The sequence below is a fragment of the Ornithodoros turicata genome, chromosome 4 (assembly GCF_037126465.1).
Source record: "Ornithodoros turicata isolate Travis chromosome 4, ASM3712646v1, whole genome shotgun sequence".
Classification (NCBI taxonomy): domain Eukaryota; kingdom Metazoa; phylum Arthropoda; class Arachnida; order Ixodida; family Argasidae; genus Ornithodoros; species Ornithodoros turicata.
The window spans coordinates 7,611,792-7,634,419 of NC_088204.1; the positions used below are offsets into that span (position 1 = coordinate 7,611,792).

The following is a 22,628-nucleotide window of genomic DNA, read 5'->3' on the forward strand; positions in this document are numbered from 1 at the left end:
ATAAACGAGTTCCGTTCATTTTATGTTGGTATCGACGTAATAGCAGTGTGTCCAAAATGGGCGAATCCATTTCGACAAATCTGGAGGCAGGAAGATATCTTTCGGAATTATACTTCGGCGTATGTCGACACTTACTATTATGGTTTACAACTGCTATTTCCTCCAATTAGCGAAACTTAGCGACAAACGAGGTCTACGTTACGCTAGTCGGAGGAAAAAGCAGTCGTCAACCATGATAGTAAATGTGGACATGTGCCGAAGTATAATTCCATCATCGATATCAGGTACAAGTACCATTCTGTGAAACTGGTCATTACAGTTGGTTCTGAGGGTATTGTGCGGTGAAGCTCTCTTTTCAGAGAGTAAAGCTTCGCGGTATTGATCTGTAAATACATGTGTACCGATACTAACGAGCAGTTTTCCCTTATTAATTGTGTTTCGCTTGTATACACTCTTAAAAATGAACTTCACCGCATAGCACGCTCCTGGTCAACCATCATCTGGAATGATATCGTTATCTGCCCTGATTTGTTGAAAACGGGAGGCGTACGCCTTTTTTGTGACGCTTATGCTGTTCATAATTGTCACAAAAAAGGCGTACGCCTCCCGTTTTCAACAAATCAGGGCAGGTTCGAGATAATGGTTGTCTATGAGCGTGCTATGGTGCGAAGTTCATTTTTAAGAATGTAGAAGTCGTCCCAGGACGCGCATTCCCCCAAGGCATTAGTCGTGACCTTGCCCACACTCGTGAGCCCGACAACGGCGAGAGCTTTCACCACCACCACCTGATTTTAGAGTGTATTTCCAACATTAACGTTGCTCATTCAGTTCCAGCATTAAGAAGGCATACAAGCTCCCTCTCCCCACATGCATACTGTATGGCGCATATTTGAAGTTTCTTCTCTGTAAGCAGCGGTCAGATTTTAATGCAAGTGGTCTTACTAGAAATGGGACGACAAGATCTGCAACATGTGGGGCTCCGAATTTTGAAACTGCTCTCAGTTATTTCATTGTCAAAGTTTGGATGGTATCCACAGGAAGCCTATAGAACAAATTCTATAATCTTGTGGCCGTCTTTCCAACGATACCGCAGGTATTAAAATTTGATCGCTGATTGCCGGAAAAAAAAGCATCAAATCGCGCCCCATAGAAAATGCACGTGGGAGACGGAGCTGGCACGCCCTCTTAAAATGTTGGATTTGAGCGAGGAAATTACTACGCTGTTTATAGTAGTACGATACATACACTCCTCTTCTCCTGACGCATTTATCGTTCCGAATATGTACACATAATCCATCCTTTCAAAAGGACAGGGACAGCATCTGGCGTGGGTTCGGCCTAGGCTCCTTTATTATCCGCCATACTCCATTACCAGTCGGTTGTTAAAAGCATTTATGTTTGTGCCGGAACAAAGCTCCTAAATTAGTTCCCGATCACACCGCACGGTGGTGTCGTCGCGTTGTTGCGTGTCATACGCCAAACCACCGAGGGAACGTCTGGCTTATTCGGCTATAAGAGGACGCTATTCTTTGCTCGTTGATTCTTCCGTCTTCGTATATATATATGCGGTAATAGGGGGTTACGAAGGGCGGATGTGGCGGAAGAATAACGCGCTACGGTTATCAGAATGTAGCTACTGTATCAGCGGCGTTAGTTACATAACTCGTTTCGTAACGACCATGTGTTTGTCGCAGTTTGTCGCAAGTATCTTAATGGGTAAGTCACCGTACGGGTTGCTTATACAGACAATACTATTGTCGTGGTGATCAAGAAAATACTCAGATAATGACACGACAACAACAAATAAGTAATGATGATGTAGCGGGATGTTTCGCCGCTGAGGCGGCACCCTGTCCCATTTCTTGAGGGGGAGAAGATGGTGAATGATGATTGAATGTTAAGAGTACGCGCAGGAGCCCTGTTGCTGCTAAGAAGGTTTATGAGGGCTTGAAGAGCTCGTAGCTGATGCGCTGGGTTGGCCGGAGACTCAAGCAGTTGAGGAAGGGCAAGTGAGGGTGTCCCAGTGACACGAGGGTAACTGCATTTCCAAATCTGGTGTGTTTCAAGTGTAACAGCGAGTAATAAACTAATGAAGCTTTTAATAAACTATAAAAAATAACTTTAAATAATAATACTTTAATAATAACCTTAAAATATAAATACAGTGAACCCTCGTTATTATGACCATGGTCGTTCCCGAAAATTTTGGTCATAATGCGGAATTGTCATATTAACGGGGGGATTTGCAGAGGTTTCACAGCATTGTTCCCCAAGAGTATGGTCGTAAAGCGCGTATGTCAGATTATCGGGGGTCATATTAACCAGGGTTCACCGTAATATATATTAAAAATAAATATAAAAATAATAACTTTAAATAATAATAATAATAATAAAACTTTAACTCATAATAAATATTTTAATAAAAAATAACTAATAAACTAAATTGAAGATTTTTTAAATACAGAGTATGCTCCGGCATATATGTAGTTTGGCATGACGCCCTATGTCGTGTGATACCTCGTGATATGAAAATGTGATGTTGAATAATTCAATTGCATATTCAATTGCATTGTGTTCGTCCTTTTATGCTTAATGTAATTCCTCCTCCACTTTCACTACTATGTTGCTAAGCAATATGATGTGTACGTCTCTTTTGTAACAATTAACGTAGCTGCACAAGTGTCACAAATAGGCGTAACCTATCATTTTCAACGAGATAACGATGTTGAATAAGGCTAAGAGCGGGTTAAGCGGTGAAATTCTCTGGGAAGTACCCGGGTTCCAATCACGGTGCCGGCTGTGGTGTCTGGGGTTTTACTGGGTTTTCCTCAGACGCTTTCAGACATACGTCGGCGCAGTTCCCTTAGAAGTCGGCCCAGGACACACATTCTCCAGGGCGCCAGTCCTCTGCGGGGCTGACGAGAGCGAGTCTTTTCACGATAACCACCACCACCTCTTTTAAAGGTGTAGAACATCACTTCAGTCTTTCACTAACAAGTGAAATGTAATGTCTAAACACCAAAAACCTTTTCTCTGGCCTTACGCCAGTTCGAACTGAGAGAGATGTGTAACACATCACTTGCGTTGAAAAGATGCAGAACACAACGCGCACACCGGCGGATGGATTGGATTGGATATGTTAGATTATGTCGGATATGCGGATGGAGTTAGATACGTTATCGGACTTTATAAAGTCATTATTCCTCTCTCGCGCATGCGTACATGCATTCAGGAGGAACATTTTTGACGGGGCTTCGGCGGTGTTGGAACCCCTGGTTGTCATGGTAACGCTAGAAATGCAAGGATGGAATATATATATATATATATATATTGCCGAGTGCCTCGTCGTCCTACTTCGAAATATGTCACGTCTCGCGATATTCCCTTTATGCTCCGTGACATTTGACGTTTCGCAATATTTCGCTCACTTTGAGCACCTCTCGTTCCCTTTGATATGAGGAAAAGAAATGAGAATAAAGTCACAAGGGATGCTGATACGTTTTGACATTAAGTATAGAAAGGCGAACAATGCAACGAGACGTTCTCCCCATTACAAGCTGAAAAGGTCGGGAGGTCGTGGAAAAAGGTTATGCGTCATGCATAACGGGTCATTAACGAGAACAATTAGAAGAAATTGCAGAATTTAAATGGTTTACTTTCTACTAAACAAGTAGGTGTGTTTAAAAGTTACCATTCACATATATTGATTTGAATTATTCGTTTAGGGTACTTCAAATACACAGTCAACCTTTGATTTATGAAGGATTTTCAAGGTAAACGTTAACCCTTCATAATTCGAGGGTTGACTTTATATATATATATATATATATATATATATATAAATTGCAGAAGATGAAAAATCAAACAGCCGCGACGTGGAATATGAGCGAAAGGGAAGGGGACATAGCGACGGATTTGGGGTGTTAATAAAATACAAAGAAATGTTTATTTTACATAATTAAAACATTATTTAGAAAATTGGGAAGAGTCGACGTTTCAGACGCAGCTCCTCCTTCTTCGGGACAGAAGAGGCAACAAGACTGTCCACGGCTTTTATGGATTCAGCTTGCTGACCTACCCTTGTGTATTTGCGCCACCTGGCGTTCGTCGATGAGTCACGTTCTGGAAGGTTAGTTTGTCGCTGTCCGGTGTGGTGTCTCTTACCTGACGTTCCGGGATCTTCTGAAGTCAGAGCTGGAGGTCATCGTCTTTCTTCCAAAGGCGGCCTCCGTGGTGAAATCATTATCGCCGGACTCACCGGACATCACGGGGCTCCCAGATAATGATTTCACTACGGACGACGCCTTTTGAAGAAAGACGATGACCTCCAGCTCTGACTACAAAAGATCCCGGAACGTCAGGGCAGTTACACCACACCGGACAGCGGCAAACGGACCTTCCAGAACGTGGCTCATCGACGAACGCCAGGTGGCGGGAATACCCAAGATTACGTCAGCAAGCTGAATCCATAAAAGCCGTGGACAGTCTTGTTGCCTCTTCTGTCCCGAAGAAGGAAGAGCTTCCGTCCGAAACGTCGACTCTTCCCCATTTCCTAAATAATGTTTTAATTATGTAAAATAAACCTTTCTTTGTATTCTATTAAGATGTCCTTTTGCGCTTCACCGCGACCAGCCGCGGCAAAAATATGTAAACCGAAACCAATTAATTACTGCAACAAATGACCCGCTTCGGTTGCAGATTTTTCTCTAAAAGGTATCTGCTGAAGGTCCCAGAAGCGGTAGTACCCATTTTAATGCCGACGGCGCCCTACTTTAGAAGTTAGATTTTTTCACGAAACTCATTTGAATTTTTATTTAAATAATGAGCGCCTCCCGCTCATTCACGCGGTGCGCATCTTGTAGGCGGTATTGGACAGATACTTGTAAAAAAGACAGTTATTCGATTGGTGCACCGGTTCGCGAATTATTTAGCCCGGGGATTTAACTGAAACACCCGGTATATATATATTATGAAAAACAACTGTCAGTATCTTATGCCGATTTCGAAATATGTACAGTAATAAATACACAAAATGGGTTTACTGGGTAACCATTTACTTTTCGGTACATTTTCTGTAATGTTCCTTTTAATTTCTTCTTTTTTTTTTTTTTTTCTAGCTGGAATTTTACGAAATGCCGCACCGCATACTGCAAACGTATTTTTATTCGCGATGTATTAATTTTCGCGAATTTCGCGACCGCTAAAAAATCGCGAAAAATTGTACTCGCGAACAACACTTCACATTGATCGCGCGGAAGGAAACAGACCTGGAATCGCGAAATTAAATAGTCGCGAATAACTTTATTAATGCGGTTCGCGAAAATTAGTACATCGCGAATAAAAATACGTTCGCATATTTACGAAAGGCCGCGCGATTTATTCGGTCGCTTTATAGTATCCGCGGCCTATGTGCGGGCAACTAGCGATTTAAAAAAAAAATTATTGCCATATTTACCGCTTACCACGAGCGGCAGATATAAGAAGGCCTCGCATAAACGAGCGATTTATATTCGTATACTCCCAACGCCACAAGTGATAAAATTGCTGTCCCTTTCAATCGATAAATCAATAAGGCTCTTCCGAAAGCCGCCGTTGCTTAAAACATGGGCAAGAACCAAGACAAATGGTGCACGCATCAAGCGAGCATATTGTAAGGAGTTACGATCCATTAACTCCCCGTTCCGTTCTAGTGAACCTTCGATAAGACGCCATCGAATCCGAACACGTCCGTGCGCATTCTAATGAATCTCCAGCCATAATTCTGCGAGAGGCACTTCATCATGTATGGGCCGAATAATTCGGGACGCATCCGCGGGGAAGGAATTAGGACGGCATTGTGGACGAAGACGGCGGAGGAAATTAATCTAAACGCCGTCTGTTCTTATTCGTGCGCTTCTTCCGCCGCTTCCTTGATAAGTGTTGGACCACTGTGTGCCTCCCAGATAGGGTTGCCACCTTTCGTACCGGCTGAGGGAGAGGAGGTGGAATAGAGGGAAAGGAGGAAATGCTCGCGGGAAAGGGAAGTGGGGTGAGGGGTGGAAGAGCACACACAGAAAACCAGAGAGAGAGAGCTGAAGACAATAGGAGAAAACGTGTTCCATGTGTGTAATAATAACAATAATAACAGCAATAATAATAATAATAATAATAATAATAATAATAATAATAATAATAATAATAATAATAATAATAATAATAATAATGAGTAACTATGGAAACAAGTGGTGACTGCGCGGAGTTGGGTCTGTGCTACAGATTTATTCAAGCTGTAGTGGAATGTTGAAGGGAAGAGCCCGGAAAAGCCCGCCCTATGAAAGGTTTTGAGCCGCAAATACCCGCAAAAGGCTGCCGGTATCACCCTCCTACCGGCAACCGGCAGAGCGAGCAAATAACCGGCCGTGCCGGTATAATACCGGCCCGGTGGCAACCCTACTCCCAGATTATTGTGGGCGGATAATTCGGAGCTCGACGACGCTATAGACAGGTACGAGGATACGCGACGGGTGAGTGCCCAAGCAGCACGACGTACTGAACGTGCGAATGCGTTTTGGGGCTGGAGATGTGGATGAAGATGGATTTCTTCTTGGCCGGAATGAAGAGCGGCACTAATAAGACGCTGCGAGCCAACCCTAGACTCTAGGTGGTGGTGGTGAGAGGGCTCGCCCCTAGACTCTAAAAACAGTGCATAACGTGCTCCTATACCCACCATCATGACGAATGACATCGTTGTCTCCCCTCTCTGGTTTGTTGAAAACAGGAGGAATACGCTTTTTTGTGACAATTAACGTAAATACATAAGTGTCACAAAAGGCGTATCCCCCGCGCTTTCTGCAATCTAAAAACAGAACATCACCGCATAGCATCACTCTTAAAGCAGAGGGAGGGTGGGTGCTATGACCTGAAATTCATTTTTAAGAGTGTACGTCTTTTTGTGACACTTATGCAGTGACGTTAAGTGTCACAAAAAGACCTACGACCGTGCTTTCCATAAATCCAGGCGATGTTTACGATTCTGAGCAATAAATGGCCCTTTGCGCGTTTAGTGTTGGAGTTGCAGCAAGATCAAAGACGAATCCGTACCAAACAGAGGGAACAAGAGCATCCATTCGACGATGATCGCGTCTCGTGCCTGACGCACGACAAGATCAATCTCCGGGAAAAAAAAGCCAGCGATGAATCCGAGAGCCTGCATCGAGTGAAGGCAAACAAGGTTCCCTTTTACCGAGCGACTGCATTAGATACGGATCAACGAACAACTCGCATATCTCTCTCCATGTAACGTCGGCAAAGAGACGGGGCCGATCATCAAATGTTGCCGGATCCATAAACAAAGTCCCTAAACCGCTTCGAGATGGGACGCGACTTCAGGATACGTTTGCTTGTTTATTTTATTTATTTATTTATTTTCATTTATTTTTTTGTCGTTTCAATGATACGTCGCACGAAAGTAGGGTACCCGTTCGTTTTCCTATACGATGATAGCTTTGTCTGAGACGCGTGCTTTTGAGAAACGGGGCCGAGGCAATTTTATTGCACCGAAAATTGGAGACCGTAGAGTAGGTTTGGCGACGTATTGAGACGCCGGAGCGGGAAGCAAGATTGCAGCGTTTGAGGGCAAATTGTAGGGGCCTGTTCTTGAAATGCGAGTGATACGTGATCGTGAAATATATGTAAATATAAAAAGAATGGTTGCATTGCATCTTTTTGCATTGTGCCAGACGCGTTTAAATGCGCCAGATTTATACAGCCATCGTTGGCAGGAAGGTTCTGGTCACGTGGTCTTACAAAGCTACGGATAGGCTTTGGCGGTGTTTGGACCTTTACAGCTATTACATAGCTTTAATAGTGCTCTCTCTTGTGTTTGTGAGTACTTGAAAGTGTACTTGGCTGGGCTGTACATGAAACTTGATGCAGTAAATCCCTGTTATAACGATGTCAACAGAACTGGCAAATGTTCGATATAAACGGCAATTCGTTAAACGCGGAAGTGCTATAAAGAGAGCGGCTGTATAGCCTCGGAAACGCGCGGAAGGACCGCGGGGGCCATAACACAAGTACGCAAGGAAGCAACCAACCCTTGGTGGTGAACACTTTGGCAGACTTTTTTATTCGTGTTGGCAAACACTCAAAACACTCAAAAAGAGAGAGAGATTTTTTAAAAAAAGCCCTAGGGTGGGTTTGCCGTACCGGCTTTCGCCGGCTCATCCTTCTGTCTAAGCGGAGTCGGCTGGCAGGACGCTGCGGCCAATCCAGTTCGAAACGTACCTGCATTTTACCGGTGTTGTGATCCAGAGTTTGGTTGGGTATTCTCTCCTCAGACGGGAACTCGTTTTCGCTATGTGAGAACACCGGAATAAATAAACAAAGTAAAATAAATTTCGGTCGGGACAGCGGGAGACTTCGAATAAAGCGATAACTCGAAAGGAACGATTTCGTTATAACGTGGTTTTACCGCACTTTTCATGTGCGAATTAAATTTTCCCGTGAAAGATTCCAAACGGTTTATCGATTGTCCTACAGCTGTATTTCACGCCACTATCAAGATATCCTGGTTTGTGTTTCTCAATTTATTTATTAGTTTTTTTTTTTTTTTTCCTCTGCAGCTCCGAAGGTGAATGAATGAGTTGAAGAAGGAAAGCCAGTTATTCGTGCAGCTGAGACCCGAGAAAATTATGGTGAGTTTCCTTGTCTTTTATATTTCATTCTTTCCCCGATATTTTTCTGCAGCTTTCGGTGCTGATTGTGCAATATTGATTGGAGGAGCTGTTCTCGGCGCGCGAACTCCGAGCGGGTAATTGTATTATTTCCTTCCGCAAAACGTACATACACGCGCCAATACTTTTTTTCTGTCTGACCTGGTAAGACGGTTAAGGTAAATTAAATTGGTCTAAATACGTCTTCCAATTAAAATATTTTTCTCGTTTTTTTCTAATTCACAAGGGGTTCTCGTTGGCATCGGTGCTCTCTCCTATAGCCAACCATCATCCCGAAAGACATCGTTCTCTACCCTGATTTGTCGAAAACGGGAGGCATACGCCTTTTTGTGACACTTATGCAGTTGTTTTAATCATCACACGATAACCACTGCACAGGATGATACCGTTACCAGTCCTCATTTGTGGAAAGCGCGCGGCATACGCCCTTTTGTTACAATTTACACAACTGTACACGAGTGTCACAAAATGACGTACGCTGCCCGTTTTGGACAAATCAGGGGTGAGAACGATGTCTTTCGGGATGATAGTTGGCTAGGAGCCTGCTGCGCGGGGAATTTTCGTGTAAATCTATACTCCAGTTACCAATCGTCCTATATCAATCCAATCAATCAATCCAATTATTATATCGTTTTTGGAGCGTAACTCTCAGTTTGGTGCCGAATTACACGTAGTATAGAAACCAGTAACTGACGTTTTTTCTCTCTCTCTCTCTCTCTATTACGAGTGTGGTGTCATTTACCACTCAGCTATAGAAATATTGCACAAACCAACATCGTTATTTCTTTCAGCCACACAAAAATTCCTCCGCCGTGATCGGTCGAAGGACGGCACTTCGAGAAAGAGAGATAAATCGTCCGCGCTCATTAAGCCAAATCCAGGAAGCGTTCATTAAAAGCCTTCCTTTGTATTCAACTGGACACCCTCTGGCGGAGGAACCAGATTCAGACCACGTTTCTCCCACTTGCTGGCTCAAAGACACAACGCGAAAGAACGGACACATTGCCCCGTGGCGTTAATTAAGAAAGGGTCTTTAACTCGCGTTCCAACTTCGTAGAAAGAAACCGGCGTCGGGGGTTGCCAGATTCGACGGGAGAATGAATTTTGCTTCTGTCGGAGACGTGTCTAACAATTATTCCTCTACTTTACATGCGCTTTGTATTTGAAGGGTTCTTTCTGGCAGTAGAACCGCACATTTAAGAACGCATTTAAGAACGGTGCGAGGTGATATGATGGTTCAATTACAACTATGTATTTCAATAAGCCTCGGAAAAGTAACGACGGTGACGGTTTTTGTGGATTTTTATGGCTCATATCTTATCCGATCTTGTCTTATCACATTTGTCAATGATTCTCTACACTCTTAAAAATGAACTTCACCGCATAGCACGCCCCTAACCAGCCATCATCTCGAATGATATCGTTATCTGCTCCGATTTGTTGAAAACGGGAGGCGTACGCCATTTCTGTGACAATTATGAACAGCATAAGTGCCACAAAAAAGGCGTACACTTTTAGAAATGAACTTCACCACATAGCACGCTCCTAGCCAACCATCACCTCGAATGATATCGTTATCTGCCCTGATTTGTTGAAAACGGGGGGCGTACGCCTTTTCTGTGATACTTATGCTGTTCATAATTGTCACAAAAAAGGCGTACGCCCCCCGTTTTCAACAAATCAGGGCAGATAACGATATCATTCGAGATGATGGTTGGCTAGCAGCGTGCTATGCGGTGAAGTTCATTTTTAAGAGTGTACGCCTCCCGTTTTCAACAAATCGGGGCAGATAAAGATAGCATTCCCGATGATGGTTGGCTAGGAGCGTGCTATGCGGTGAAGTTCATTTTTAAGAGTGTACACTGTTAAAACAGAACTTCGCCACATAGCACGCTCTTAGCCAACCATCATACCGAATGATATCATTCTGTGTCACGATTTGTTCAAAACAGGGGGGAGGCGCCTATCTGGGACAAGATAATCTGTCCCAGATAGGCACCTCCTTTTCCTTTTTAGCAAATCAATGCACAGAATGATATCATTCGGAATGATGGTTGGCTAGGAGCGTGCTATGTGGTGCAGCTCTGTTTTAACAGTGTAGGGTTAATTTAAACAAAAATTTTATATTTCTACATCACTCGGCATTCACGTACAAAGCCTTCCCGGATCTCACAATAGTTCCTTACAAAGTGCGTCTTTATGGGTGCCTTATAGCTTGGCTGGGGTACGATCTTTGCTGATCTCGAACGGATGTCCCAATGTTGACAGCCCAATGTGCGTGCGCCGAGGGAGCCTGGCCAGCTTGGCGGACAGGGAGAGCCTCAAGTTCGCGGACGCTGATTCTGTATACGAGGCCCTCCTCCTCTCCCTCGACCCAGCGCCCCCTGTCGACCACAACAGACTCTCACCCAGGCATGCTCTTCTGCACAGAAGTAAGTCCTCCGTGAGGAAATGTCCTTATGAGATTCCACAGTCTGCCCGGTTCATCGTTGCAAGGCGACTGGGTGCGATGTGCTTTTCGTTGCTTTCCCGTAGCTGCTCTCAGCAACGTCCAGGACTTTGTGGAGACAACGATCGTACTCCGGAAGGAGAAGAACGAACTCGGCATCAGCGTCACCGGAGGCAGCGATACGTACTTGGCAAGTACCTGATTGCTGCACACAAAAGATACAGAGCCAAAAATAGCAACACGTTATCTCCAGTGGACCATTTCAAAACTACGCCCTTAAAAACGAGTTTCACCACATACCACGCTCCTATAGCCAACCATCATCACGAATGACAACGTTCTCGCCCCTGATTTGTTGAAAACGGGAGGCGGAGCCTATTTTGTAACATTATGCATTTTGTGCATTATGGATACAAAATAGGCTCCGCCTCCCGTTTTCAACAAATCAGGGGCGAGAACGTTGTCATTCGGGATGATGGTTGGCTATAGGAGCGTGCTATGTGGTGAAACTCATTTTTAAGGGTGTAGGCTAAGGGCGTTCCCCTAAAGGAAGAAACCTTATTCTCTATCTGTATAAGGCAGGTCTAACTCAACGACCCCTCTAACACTTTGCTCTCCCGGACGATCTCATGCACCCTCTTCGCATCTCGACCCGTCATCCTCTATCCTCCATCGAGCTTTTCCTTTTTTATTTTATTTTTTTTTTTTTTGCTATAGTCGTGACGACGCAAACTTATGTGTGGCCAACAACGGCGAGCCGATCCTGCCATTACCTCCCCCCCCCCCCCATTTTGTGAGAGTGTAGGCTTTTTTTTTTTTTTTTTCGAATACGAATAATTATGTATTCAATTCATATCGAGTATGGAATACTATTATTATTCGAATTTCTAGTCGAATCGATGTCTCCAAGTGAACGCTGCTTTATATTCCGATCGTTATGTGCACATGGCTCATACCTGCTGTACGCACGATTATATCCGCATACAGGGTGCTTGTTTATATTCGTGACCGACTCTTCCATAAAAAAGCTATGACAGCAGCATAGATGCTGAATGGTGACAGCTGAATGGGAGACAGTCCTTGTTGAAAGTCGTTCTCTTTTTTAAAAAATGCTGTAGCGGGCACGTACGTTGAAATATACATAAGCTAATTTTGCTATGTAAATAAGCCGTAACCGAAACCAGGCGCATTAGGAGCGCAGGGTATTTGGCGATGAGTATTTCAATGTACGTGCTCGCTGCAGGATATTTAAAAAAAAACACAATGGCTTTCAACGAGGATTATCTTTCACTTTACTTTATCGCTTTTGCTGGGAAGCCTCTAATTAAAGAGTTAGTTAATACATTTTAGTTAATTAGTCATCTAACTAACAGACCTTGACCGCATAGCACGGTAAAGGCCGTCCATTGCACAGAATGATACCGTTATCACTCCCGATGTGGAAAGCCCGGGGCGTATACGCCCGTTTTGTAACAATTATAACTCTATAAGTGTCACAAAAAGCCGTAAGCCTCCCGTTTTTTAACAAATCAGGGGGCAGAACCATTCCATTCAGGATGGTGGTTTGCTAAGAGCGTGCTGTGCGTTGAAGTTCTGTTTTAAGAGTGTAGACTGTTAAAACAAACCATCACCACATAGCACGCTCCTAGCCAACCAGCATTCCGAATGACATCATTCTGTGTCCTGATTTGTTGAAAATAGGAGGAGGCGCTTACCTGGGACACATTATGCATGTCTCAGATAGGCGCGTCCCCCTCTTTTGAACAAATCAGGGCACATAATCTACGCTCTAAAAACGGAACTTCACCGCATAGCACGCTGCGCGCCAACCATTGTCACAAATGATAGTGTTATCGCTCGTAATTGCAAGATAGAGGGGGGCGTACGCCTTTTTGTGGCAATTTTCATATATCCAACTTGCCACAAAAAGGCGTACGCCCCCCTCTATCTTCGAATCCGAAGCGATGACCATATCATTCATGGCAATGGTTGGCGTACAGCGTGCTATGCTGTGAAGTTCTGTTTTTAGACTGTATATGGTGATCTCATAGCTTTTTATTCTTAAAAAATCTAACGAATAAAAAAAACATCCTGTAGTACGTATCCGGTTCGGTTACGTAACTATTCGCTCCATATTTGCTTTGGCTATATATCTATTTCTGTTCGGTTTTAAAATTGCTATTCGCACAGCCCTATTCAAAACGAACGTGAACACTTGAAAAAAAGAAACGACGCCTCAGTATATTTGGCTTTGGAGTTTCACTTTCACACTCGCTAAAAGTCCGTCACTCCATCTAGCAGCAAAGAACCAAGTCGCTTTGTGTGCGGGAGTGCCCGTGCAAACATTACGCGTTCCTCTCCTAGCCAGCTAGGTATTGAAGTGCCTGTGCGTGTATTGACACAGCGGGGGCGAGCCAGCGAGCGCATGCCCGATTGATTCCTCGGGGGCTACGTTCGAATTTCGTTCTCTATTTTTTATCGAGCGGAGGAGCCGAACGAAAAGGGCACGTGCGGAACAATGTCCGTATTTGTTCGGATTAAGTTCGACAAATGATTTCGTCAAACATGTTCAACCGTGACAATCAATACGAAAACTTTTGGTACGGTACACTCTGCGAACAAAACTTCACCGCATAACAAGGTGAAGGCGAAGCATTGCGCAGAACAATTAAGACAGGTATCAGTCCTGATTTGAGGAAATCGGTGGGCGTACACCTTATTGTGGCAACTAACGTTACTGTGTAAGTGTCACAAAAAGGCCTCCCGTTTTCAACAAATCAAGGGAGAGAACGATGTGCGTGATATCTGATATGAGCGGGTATGAAGTAAGGATGGAACGATATCGATATTCCTATCGATATTTTAAGCCTGCGATATTATCGACAAAAATATCGATATTACATCGATATAGATATCGATATTACATCGATATAGATATCGATATTACATCGATATAGATATCGATATTACATCGATATAGATATCGATATTACATCGATATAGATATCGATATTACATCGATATAGATATCGATAGGCATGCTGATAGAAATATCAGTAATTCGGCGGCGTCTGCGCACGAACAGGTTATCAAAGGAGCGGATCAACGAGTTTATTAACCAAACTTGACAGCCTATTTTTCTCTCTCTTTCTCTCTCCCTCGCTCTCTCTCTTGATTTGGTTTTGCAACACGATGCCGATATTTCCTGCAAAGATGTGATGCACATTAGGGGAAAACGTTGTTAGTTTCTAAAACTTCGTGGATTGTCTGGGGCTGCATTTCGTTGCCGAGCGACGCATTGGAATGTGCAGAACGAATTCACCGCGCGAGAATGCGCAACGTCTGTCGAAGCCGTTGCTGGCGTGGCTCCGTATTCGCAAACATCTATTCCTCGAGGAACAAAGAAGAAGGAAGCCGGCAAAGCTGATGCGGATCCGAAGAGGGAGACATCCTCTGCACTCACCTAAATCCTTGCACTAATTATTCCCCAATCTTTCTAACACGATAATTGAGGACGTATCCTCATTGGTCCTCGCAAAGCATATTGTTCGTCGCCGTCTTCATCACGTGCCTCAGTGGTAATACGCATGGAAGATAATAGAGAATGTAAACTTTTTCTCAATTGTTCAAGTAATGGCATGACGGCTTTTCAAACATGGTTATATCCATATTATCGGCATATCGATAAAACGTCGATATATATATCGATAATTTATCGATATAAATATCGATATTTTAATCGATTCTATCGATTATTTGTTTACGATATTGACATTTATCGATATCGAAAATTTCGATATTGTTGCATCACTACACTCTTAAAAATGAACTTCACCACATAGCACGCTCCTAGCCAACCATCATCCCGAATGACAACGTTCTCGCCCCTGATTTGTTGAAAACAGGAGGCGGAGCGTATTTTGTGCCATTATGCACGGCACAGAATAGGCCCCGCCTCCCGTTTCCAACAAATCAGGGGCGAGAACGTTGTCATTCGGGGTGATGGTTGGCTAGGAGCGTGCTATGTGCTATGTGGAAAGCGTGCGAATTCGCTCAAGGCCTGCTTGAACTTCATACTACACTCTTAGAAATGAGGGGGGGGGGGGGGGTCGAGGTAGCTTGCCGTTGTTGGCCGCACTCAAAACGGCAAGCTACCTCGACCCCCCCCCCCCCTCATTTCTAAGAGTGTAGTATGAAGTCAAGCAGGCCTTGAGCGAATTGAATTCGAAAGATAACTTTGCTAGAAATCACGTCATACATCATTCTGAAGCGTCTACGGGAACGAAACGGGAAAGGTCAATGCTGGCATTTACAGCTAAAACAGTAGTTCACTGCATAGCACGATCAGAATACAGAATGATAATAAATTACAAACTACAAAAATATACAATCATTTGTCCTGATCTGCTGAAAACAGGAGGCGTACGCCTTTTTGTGACGCTCATGCAGTTACGTTAATTGTCGCAAAAACGCGTATGTCCCGCGCTTTCCACACATCAGGAGCGATAGCAGTATCACTCTGTGCAGTGGTTGGCATTCGTCGTGTTATGTGCGCTCCAAAAACAGAACTTATTCACCACATAACACGGTGAAGGGCAGCCATTGAACAGAACGATACCGTTATCACTCCTCACTTGTGGAAGTCGGTTCGCGGACGCCTTTTTGTAGCAATTAACGTAACTGCATAAGTGTCACAAAGGAAGGTGGGGATAAGGGCAGAATCGGCTCGCCGTTGTTGAAAAGCCACACACAAGTGGGCGTTGTCACGACTATAGCAAAAAGAAAAAAGAAAAAAAGACGGATGAAGGGTGGAGATGCGTAGAGGGTGCGTGAGTCCGTCAGGGAGTGCAAAGTGCTAAAGGGGTTGTTGGGTAAGACCCGCCTCCTGCAGAAAGAGAACAAGATTTCTTGCTTTAGTGTCACAAAAAGGCGTACGCCCCCTTTTTGAACCAATCAGAGGGCAAAACGGTGTCATTCGGGAGGGTGGTTGGCTAAGAGCGTGCTATGCGGTGAAGCTCTGTTTTTAGAGTGATGGTCATGTTCTGTTGTGAGTGTTCTCTCCTGTTGGCGATATCAAAGCATTTGAGCCGGACAGATAAAAGCAGCCCCGCGAGTGTCTTTTCAGTATTTTTCTTTTTTTTACTTCTTATCACACATATTACTAGCACTAGACGGAGGAAGTGCACCCAACGACGCAGTAAGCGCGTCTTCCCGAGCCAATGCGTCCTCGTATTTTCTAATAGCGCGCGGGGCAAACACTTGGGCAACGCTCTCATTTGCATGAGCTCTCGGGCGACGACGCGAGCAAATTCTCGCAGCTCAGGCAGAGAGGATCCGTTAAGGGGCCGGCCATGCAAAGAGGCTTCCACTCGAGAACATTCGCCACTCAATACGGGAGAGAAACTACGGTCGCTATACGACAACTTCTCTCTCTCTTTTGCTCTGGCGGCTCCCCGAGGAGAAAAGATGCAACGCCCAGGAAGCAAATGCGTATTCAAGTAAACACGTTATCGGAAGTGCGTCGTACTTGTGCGATCGGTATTAAGCGCGCCATTCTGATAACTAAGCTTGTAGCCGACTCTTGAAGACGAATATCATTTAAAATGATGTCGTTATGGCTTTTCAAGAATTTCCCTTTTCACCGCCACACGTCCGTCTGAGATCCTCCAACTAAACGAATCTTACCAACCCCCCCCCCCCAAAAAAAAAGAAAAAATCTAATGCACTCTTAAAACAGATACTCACCAATAAAGATTGGGTTGACAGATTGAGTTTAATTGAATAACACCCTGAGGGTCAATCATTGCACAGAATGATACACTTATCACTCCTGACGTGTGGATTGCGCTGTGCGAACGCTGCTTTGTGGCAGTTAAGAGAACTGCTTAAGTGTCATAAAAAGGCGTACGTCTTCTGCTCTCAACAAAACGACGTCATTCTGTATGACGGTTGGCTAGCAGCGTGTTATGCGGTGAAGTTCTGTTCCGCAAGAAACCTTATTCTCTTCCTGGAGAAGGCGGGTCTTGCTCAACGATCCTTCTAACACTTTGCTCTCCCCGACGAACTCGTGCGCCCTCTACGCATCTCCATTCATCATCCTCCATCCGTCTTCTTCTCCTTTTTTTTTTTTTCTATAGTCCGTGACGACGCGCACTTCTGTGGTGGGCAACAACGGCGAGCCGATCCTGCCATTACCCCCCCCCCCCTCCTTTTTCTGTTTTTGAAGTTCATATTCTCAGACGCTGTCAGACATCTGTCAGCACAGTTCCCCTGTCGTGGGCCCAGAAGTCGGCCCAGGACGCACATTCCCCCAGAGTGTCAGTCGTGACGTTGCCCACCTCTGTGAGGCCGACAACAGCAAGCTCTTTCAGCAGCACTACCACCACCATCTGTTTTTGAAGTGCACCTCCCCACCTCCCCCATTGAAATTCCAGCACCCCCTAAAATGAAAATACTTGGCAAAGCCTTGCTCCTTGGCTCTTGCTTTGTTCGCTGCTATGGTCGTACGCCTGTTTGTGACACTGCACGTCTAAAAGAAATTTCTCATAGGAAATGTCTACATGGATATTTGTCTACCCCGGATGCGGGATATTATCCCATACAGTAGATTCGATTGAGAGACATATGAAGACTCTCCTGTTTGTGTGGGCTCCCCTTATCACCTTGTATCCAACCATACATCTCGTATGTTATCTAATCTCTGCTTTATCTGTATAACAGGAAGCTGTTTGCGTAAGTGAAGTTCACAAAGGTGGCGTCGCTTACCAGGACGGCAGGCTCAAGAAAGGGGATGTCATCCTGGCGGTGAGGAGACGCACTATGCTTTGTCTTCCTATCTAAGCCTTGCGTTCTATCTAATCTTCTTATCGAATGCCTTCAATCAGGTGAACGAACTGTCGCTGCGTGACGTGTGCTGGACGGACGCCGTGCGCGCACTCAGGGAAGCCCCGTCGCCCGTCAGACTGATGGTGCTACGGGAAAATCCGCAGACCCTGTTCACTACGAACGAAAGTGAGATAAGATAAACGTGTCGGTGCTTTCTTTATCTTTAAGTATTATCGGTTGTCCCAGAACCTTCCAAGTTCATCACCGTTGAAATGCGCAAGTCGAGTATTAAAGATCAAATGGGAATCTCCTTCATTCAAAGGACGTGAGTACCCCGAAAAAATCATGATTATAGTAATTTTATTTGAATTGTGAATTGTTTCGTTTTATTTTATTTTATTTTTTGCGTTCGAAATCGTATAGTCTACGCAGTAAGTATTAAGTACAAAAAGCGCCATTTCAAAGGTCGTATTCTGCAGAGAACACCATTTCATAAGGGTGTATTCTATTTAAATTACTGTTTCAGATCGGTGTTTTCAAAGCGTATTTTCCAACACCTTCATGTTGAGCCTGCGGACTACAACAAAAAAGTGATTTACAAAGACGCCCCTTTTACACGCTGAAAGGTGTAAAAAAAATTACTATGTCGGAATCGACGTTGACACACTAACCGCCAGTAAATCGTTTCGTACTTTTTTTTTAAAGATATGAGTGGCATTTTAAAAAGATTGAAGACTCATACAACAAAACACTATTTCCGATTAAATCAGCATCGATGAAAGTTCGCATGTAGAATTCCACGCCTTCTTTTTGTTCTGTGTTTAGTGTGATGTTGTTGTTCTGAGTGCCGCCAAATCTAATTTTTGTTCACTCTTCGTTTGGAAACATTTCACACGGCCCGTGTAATGATAACTGTGTGATGACCTTTCTAGCAATGGGCGAGGAGTCTTCATCACTTACATCGTAAGCATCCATCTTTAACGAGGATCGCAGATCTTGCTTTACGACCGTGACGTTGGATATTTCAGCAACCTGGAAGCATCGCCGCGAGGCACGGCAGGAGAATTATGCAGGGGGACCAGATATTAGAAATCAACGGCCAAAACGTCCGAGAGAGCAACCAGAAAGACGTCGCACAAATGATCTTGGTGGGCGTCTTCACACTGCCTTATCTTACCGGTTTTCAGCAGGCAATACTGCCTTAAGTGATAGGGACAAACAGTACAGAAATTCGGAAAGAGTGCTGGAGCGTCCAAGTTATTTAATGGCACAAGCTTTCTCGTATAGTAGACTACATTTCTCCTGAAGAAATGCTGTCTGCTACAAGACAGCTTGTGTCAATAAGATGAAAGCTTCAGTGTTGGATTTTTTTTGTACTCTTTGTGCCTTCCTTGGACTTTGACGGGATTCTTCATCTTCTTTGAGTGATATAGTGCTAAGAGTAGATGTTGAAAAACGTTTTTTGTCCCTGGTTCATCCCAGTCACTACGTTATCTCTTATCTTATCCTCTATTTAATTTTGATGTCATTTGGAGGCTTCTAAAATGGTAGAGCAGGAGACCCATATCTAACTTTCTGTTAACGAGCTGTTATTTCATAGTCATCCTCCTCTTTTGCAGCCCGCGCAAGCCAGAGAGGAGGAAAGCAATACCAGAGAGGAAGCGCACAGTCCGTGTGCTTTCCTTCTGTCTGCCTTGTGCGGTAAACGGTTTTCAACGTGCTGCCCCGCCTAGACGGCGCTGCGCTTTCAATATGGCGATGTCCACGAGAAAACAGTGTTTTAGCTTGGCTGTATATGTCCATGTGGCGAAGGAATCAAAGGAGGCATGAAGCAGGCTGTGTTTGTCTGAAACTGTACCCCCCCCCCTCAATGTTATCAGCAGCATGCTGTTGCCAAGACAACGCCGATAATAGCTCATCACGTAATCACGTACGTTAATAACCGCAAGACTGCATTGTCTCAAAGACTTCTGATTGGAGTAACCATAACAAAGGTGTTCCTTTTTTGATTTCACCTTTTAGAGGCGTTCAGGCCCTGTAACCGTAGATTGTACGGATCTAACCTCCGACCAGTTGTAGTGAAGACATACAAATGCGCAAATAATAGGAGTATGGGGTTGTGCCTTTATAGAATCTGGACGGAGCCATCGTGTTGTTGCTGGGCCGTGTGCCGAGTCTGTCTGCGACTATCCAAGAATGGGCGAGGAAGAAGGCGCAGCAGTCTCTGCGCACGCGCACATCCACGTGGTCTTCTTATACAGGAAATAACAAAGAAAAACTGCAGATCCAAAGGCCCAGGTATGCACTCTACAAAAGTTTCCAATACAGAAAGTATGGTTGACTTCACCTGCACGCTTAGGTGCAATGCAGCAAAACCTGCTTTACAGGATACACAAAAAATCTGAATTGCTAAAATTCTTAGTGGATCCGAAAGAAGTCAATAGTAGAGTGCTAACTAGATATGGAGACATAAAATTTATTCAGTTACATTTAGCTAATGGGCTGAATTAACAAATATGATTATGATTTGTTTCTTAACATGACATCCATTGCACGCTCTTAAAATGAAGCTCCACAGCACAAAACGGGTCTAGTCAAACCATCATCCCGAATGATATCGTCGTTCAACCCCCCCAATTGGTTAAAAACGAGAGGAGTACGCCTTTTTGTGACACCTATACACTCTAAAAACAGAGCTTCACCGCATAGCACGCTCCTAGCCAACCATCACCCCGAATGACAACGTTCTCTCCCTCGATTTGATGAAAACAGGGGACGTACGCCATTTTTGTGGCAATTATGAACTGCATAACAGCACAAAAATGGCGTACGCCCCCCGTTTTCGGCAAATCAGGGGAACGAGTGATGTCACTCGGGATGATGGTTGGCTACACGCTTAAAAATGAACTTCACCGCATAGCACTCTCCTAGCCAACCATCATCTCGAATGATATCGTTATCTGCCCTGATTAGTTGAAAATGGAAGGCTTACGCCTTTTTTGTGACACTTATTCTGTTCATAATTGTCACACAAGAAAGGCGTGCGCTTTCCGTTTTAGCAGGGCAGATAACGGTATCATTCGAGATGGTGGTTCGCTAGGAGCGTGCTATGCGTTGAAGTTCATTTCTAAGAAAGTAGGAGCGTGTTATTTGGTGAAGTTCATTATTAGGAATGCGACATAAAAAGGTGCCCGCCCCGCGCTTCCCATGAATCAGGAGTGATAACGGTATCATTCCGCGCAATGGGTCGCCAGTTCTGTTTTAAGAGTACCATGCCGTAAAAATAACCCCGTCCCATAAACTGGTAACGGTGATAAGAGCTTCATTTGTGCTTAATTTATATTAGCAGTGACTTAGTCTGCATTTAACGAACTCTCGCAGTCTCCCGTTGAGCAACGAAAGCTACGTGGTGAGCCTGGGCAACTGCGTTACGTCCATGTTGGTCGCCACCAGCTCCCCCAGCGGACAAGGCAGTAGGTCACGCGATGTGAGTCCCAGCTCTTCTATACGCCGGTCTCGGCTGAGCATAGTGGCGGAAGACACCAAACTCAGCAACCCTGGCAAAAGAAGAAAATCCATAGACGAAGCCATGCCAAACAATCCGCTCGTACCAAGCATCAAGGTCACCAGTTTCTGATCCCATCAACGAGGATGTGATCGGTCACGTGGTTTGTGAACATAGCTCTGACCGAAGACGAAGTGGGTACAGCAGAATAAGGTTCATCGTGACACTATGGTTGTCTTAGAAGGTACCCTAATGAGTCAACAGCAGCTCTGATATAAGGGCTGTACGTTATTTTTTCTAAATATCAACAGCGTTATATTGTTACCACGGAAACACCAATCAGAGACGTGAATGTGGTAATGGACGTAATGCGTGACCCTTATCGGAGCTCCGGCATCACGATAAGGGCGGTGTGCCTTTTTAGGTCAGATTTCCAGACATAGACAAAGGTACAGCAAGCATCTCGAAAAAGATAATACTGTCTGCCAAGCAGTAAATTGTTATATTTAACGCTGATAGTGTTGTTGCGTCTAGATTATCACAATTATTTTTTTCCCCTTTTAGTTTTTGAATGGTAACACCAACATGGCGAAAACCGCAATGAGACCGGCAGTGCTGCCCTCCAGTCCCCCTCCTGTGGATACTCGATACAGGGTATATAGGTAGGGAGTGACTTTTTTGGGTTACATGCCTTTCTCAGATTCGGGGGGTAAAAATCGGGCGCTATTTTTAAATCTGTAATTCGGGGAGAAATCGGGCTATAATTGTGTCTTCAGGTGTTATCGGGTGTTCTTTTTTGTTTCTCCTCTTGTCTACAAAGGCCTTTCCTAATTCCTTTTTTTTTTTATCAGCTCTACACTCTTAAAAATGAACTTCACCACATAGCACGCTCCTAGCCAACCATCACCCCGAACTACAACGTTGTCGCTCTAGATTTGTTGAAAACGGGAGGAGGAGCCTATTTTGGTGCCGTGCATAATGTCACAAAATAGGCTCCTCCTCCCGTTTTCAACAAATCAGGGGCGAGAACGTTGTTATTCGGGATGATGGTTGGCTAGGAGCGTGCTATGTGGTGAAGTTCATTTCTAAGCTACCTCGACACCCCCCCCCCCCCCCCCTCATTTCTAAGAGTGTA

At 44.4% G+C, this 22,628-nt stretch overlaps 1 protein-coding gene across 1 annotated transcript in view; it reads left to right on the forward strand.

Moving 5' to 3' along the window:
- LOC135392662 (inaD-like protein) overlaps positions 1 to 22,385 on the forward strand; it is a 72,419-nt gene extending 50,034 nt beyond the window's left edge. Inside the window, exons 2-11 of the mRNA XM_064623382.1 lie at positions 8,604 to 8,675; positions 10,983 to 11,146; positions 11,250 to 11,353; positions 17,884 to 17,967; positions 18,048 to 18,174; positions 18,235 to 18,313; positions 18,921 to 18,951; positions 19,017 to 19,136; positions 20,120 to 20,286; positions 21,370 to 22,385. Of these exons, the coding sequence (XP_064479452.1) occupies positions 10,987 to 11,146; positions 11,250 to 11,353; positions 17,884 to 17,967; positions 18,048 to 18,174; positions 18,235 to 18,313; positions 18,921 to 18,951; positions 19,017 to 19,136; positions 20,120 to 20,286; positions 21,370 to 21,625 (1,128 nt within the window). The 5' untranslated portion in view covers positions 8,604 to 8,675; positions 10,983 to 10,986 and the 3' untranslated portion in view covers positions 21,626 to 22,385. The remainder of the gene's footprint in view (positions 1 to 8,603; positions 8,676 to 10,982; positions 11,147 to 11,249; positions 11,354 to 17,883; positions 17,968 to 18,047; positions 18,175 to 18,234; positions 18,314 to 18,920; positions 18,952 to 19,016; positions 19,137 to 20,119; positions 20,287 to 21,369) is intronic.
- Positions 22,386 to 22,628: the final 243 nt, after the last annotated feature.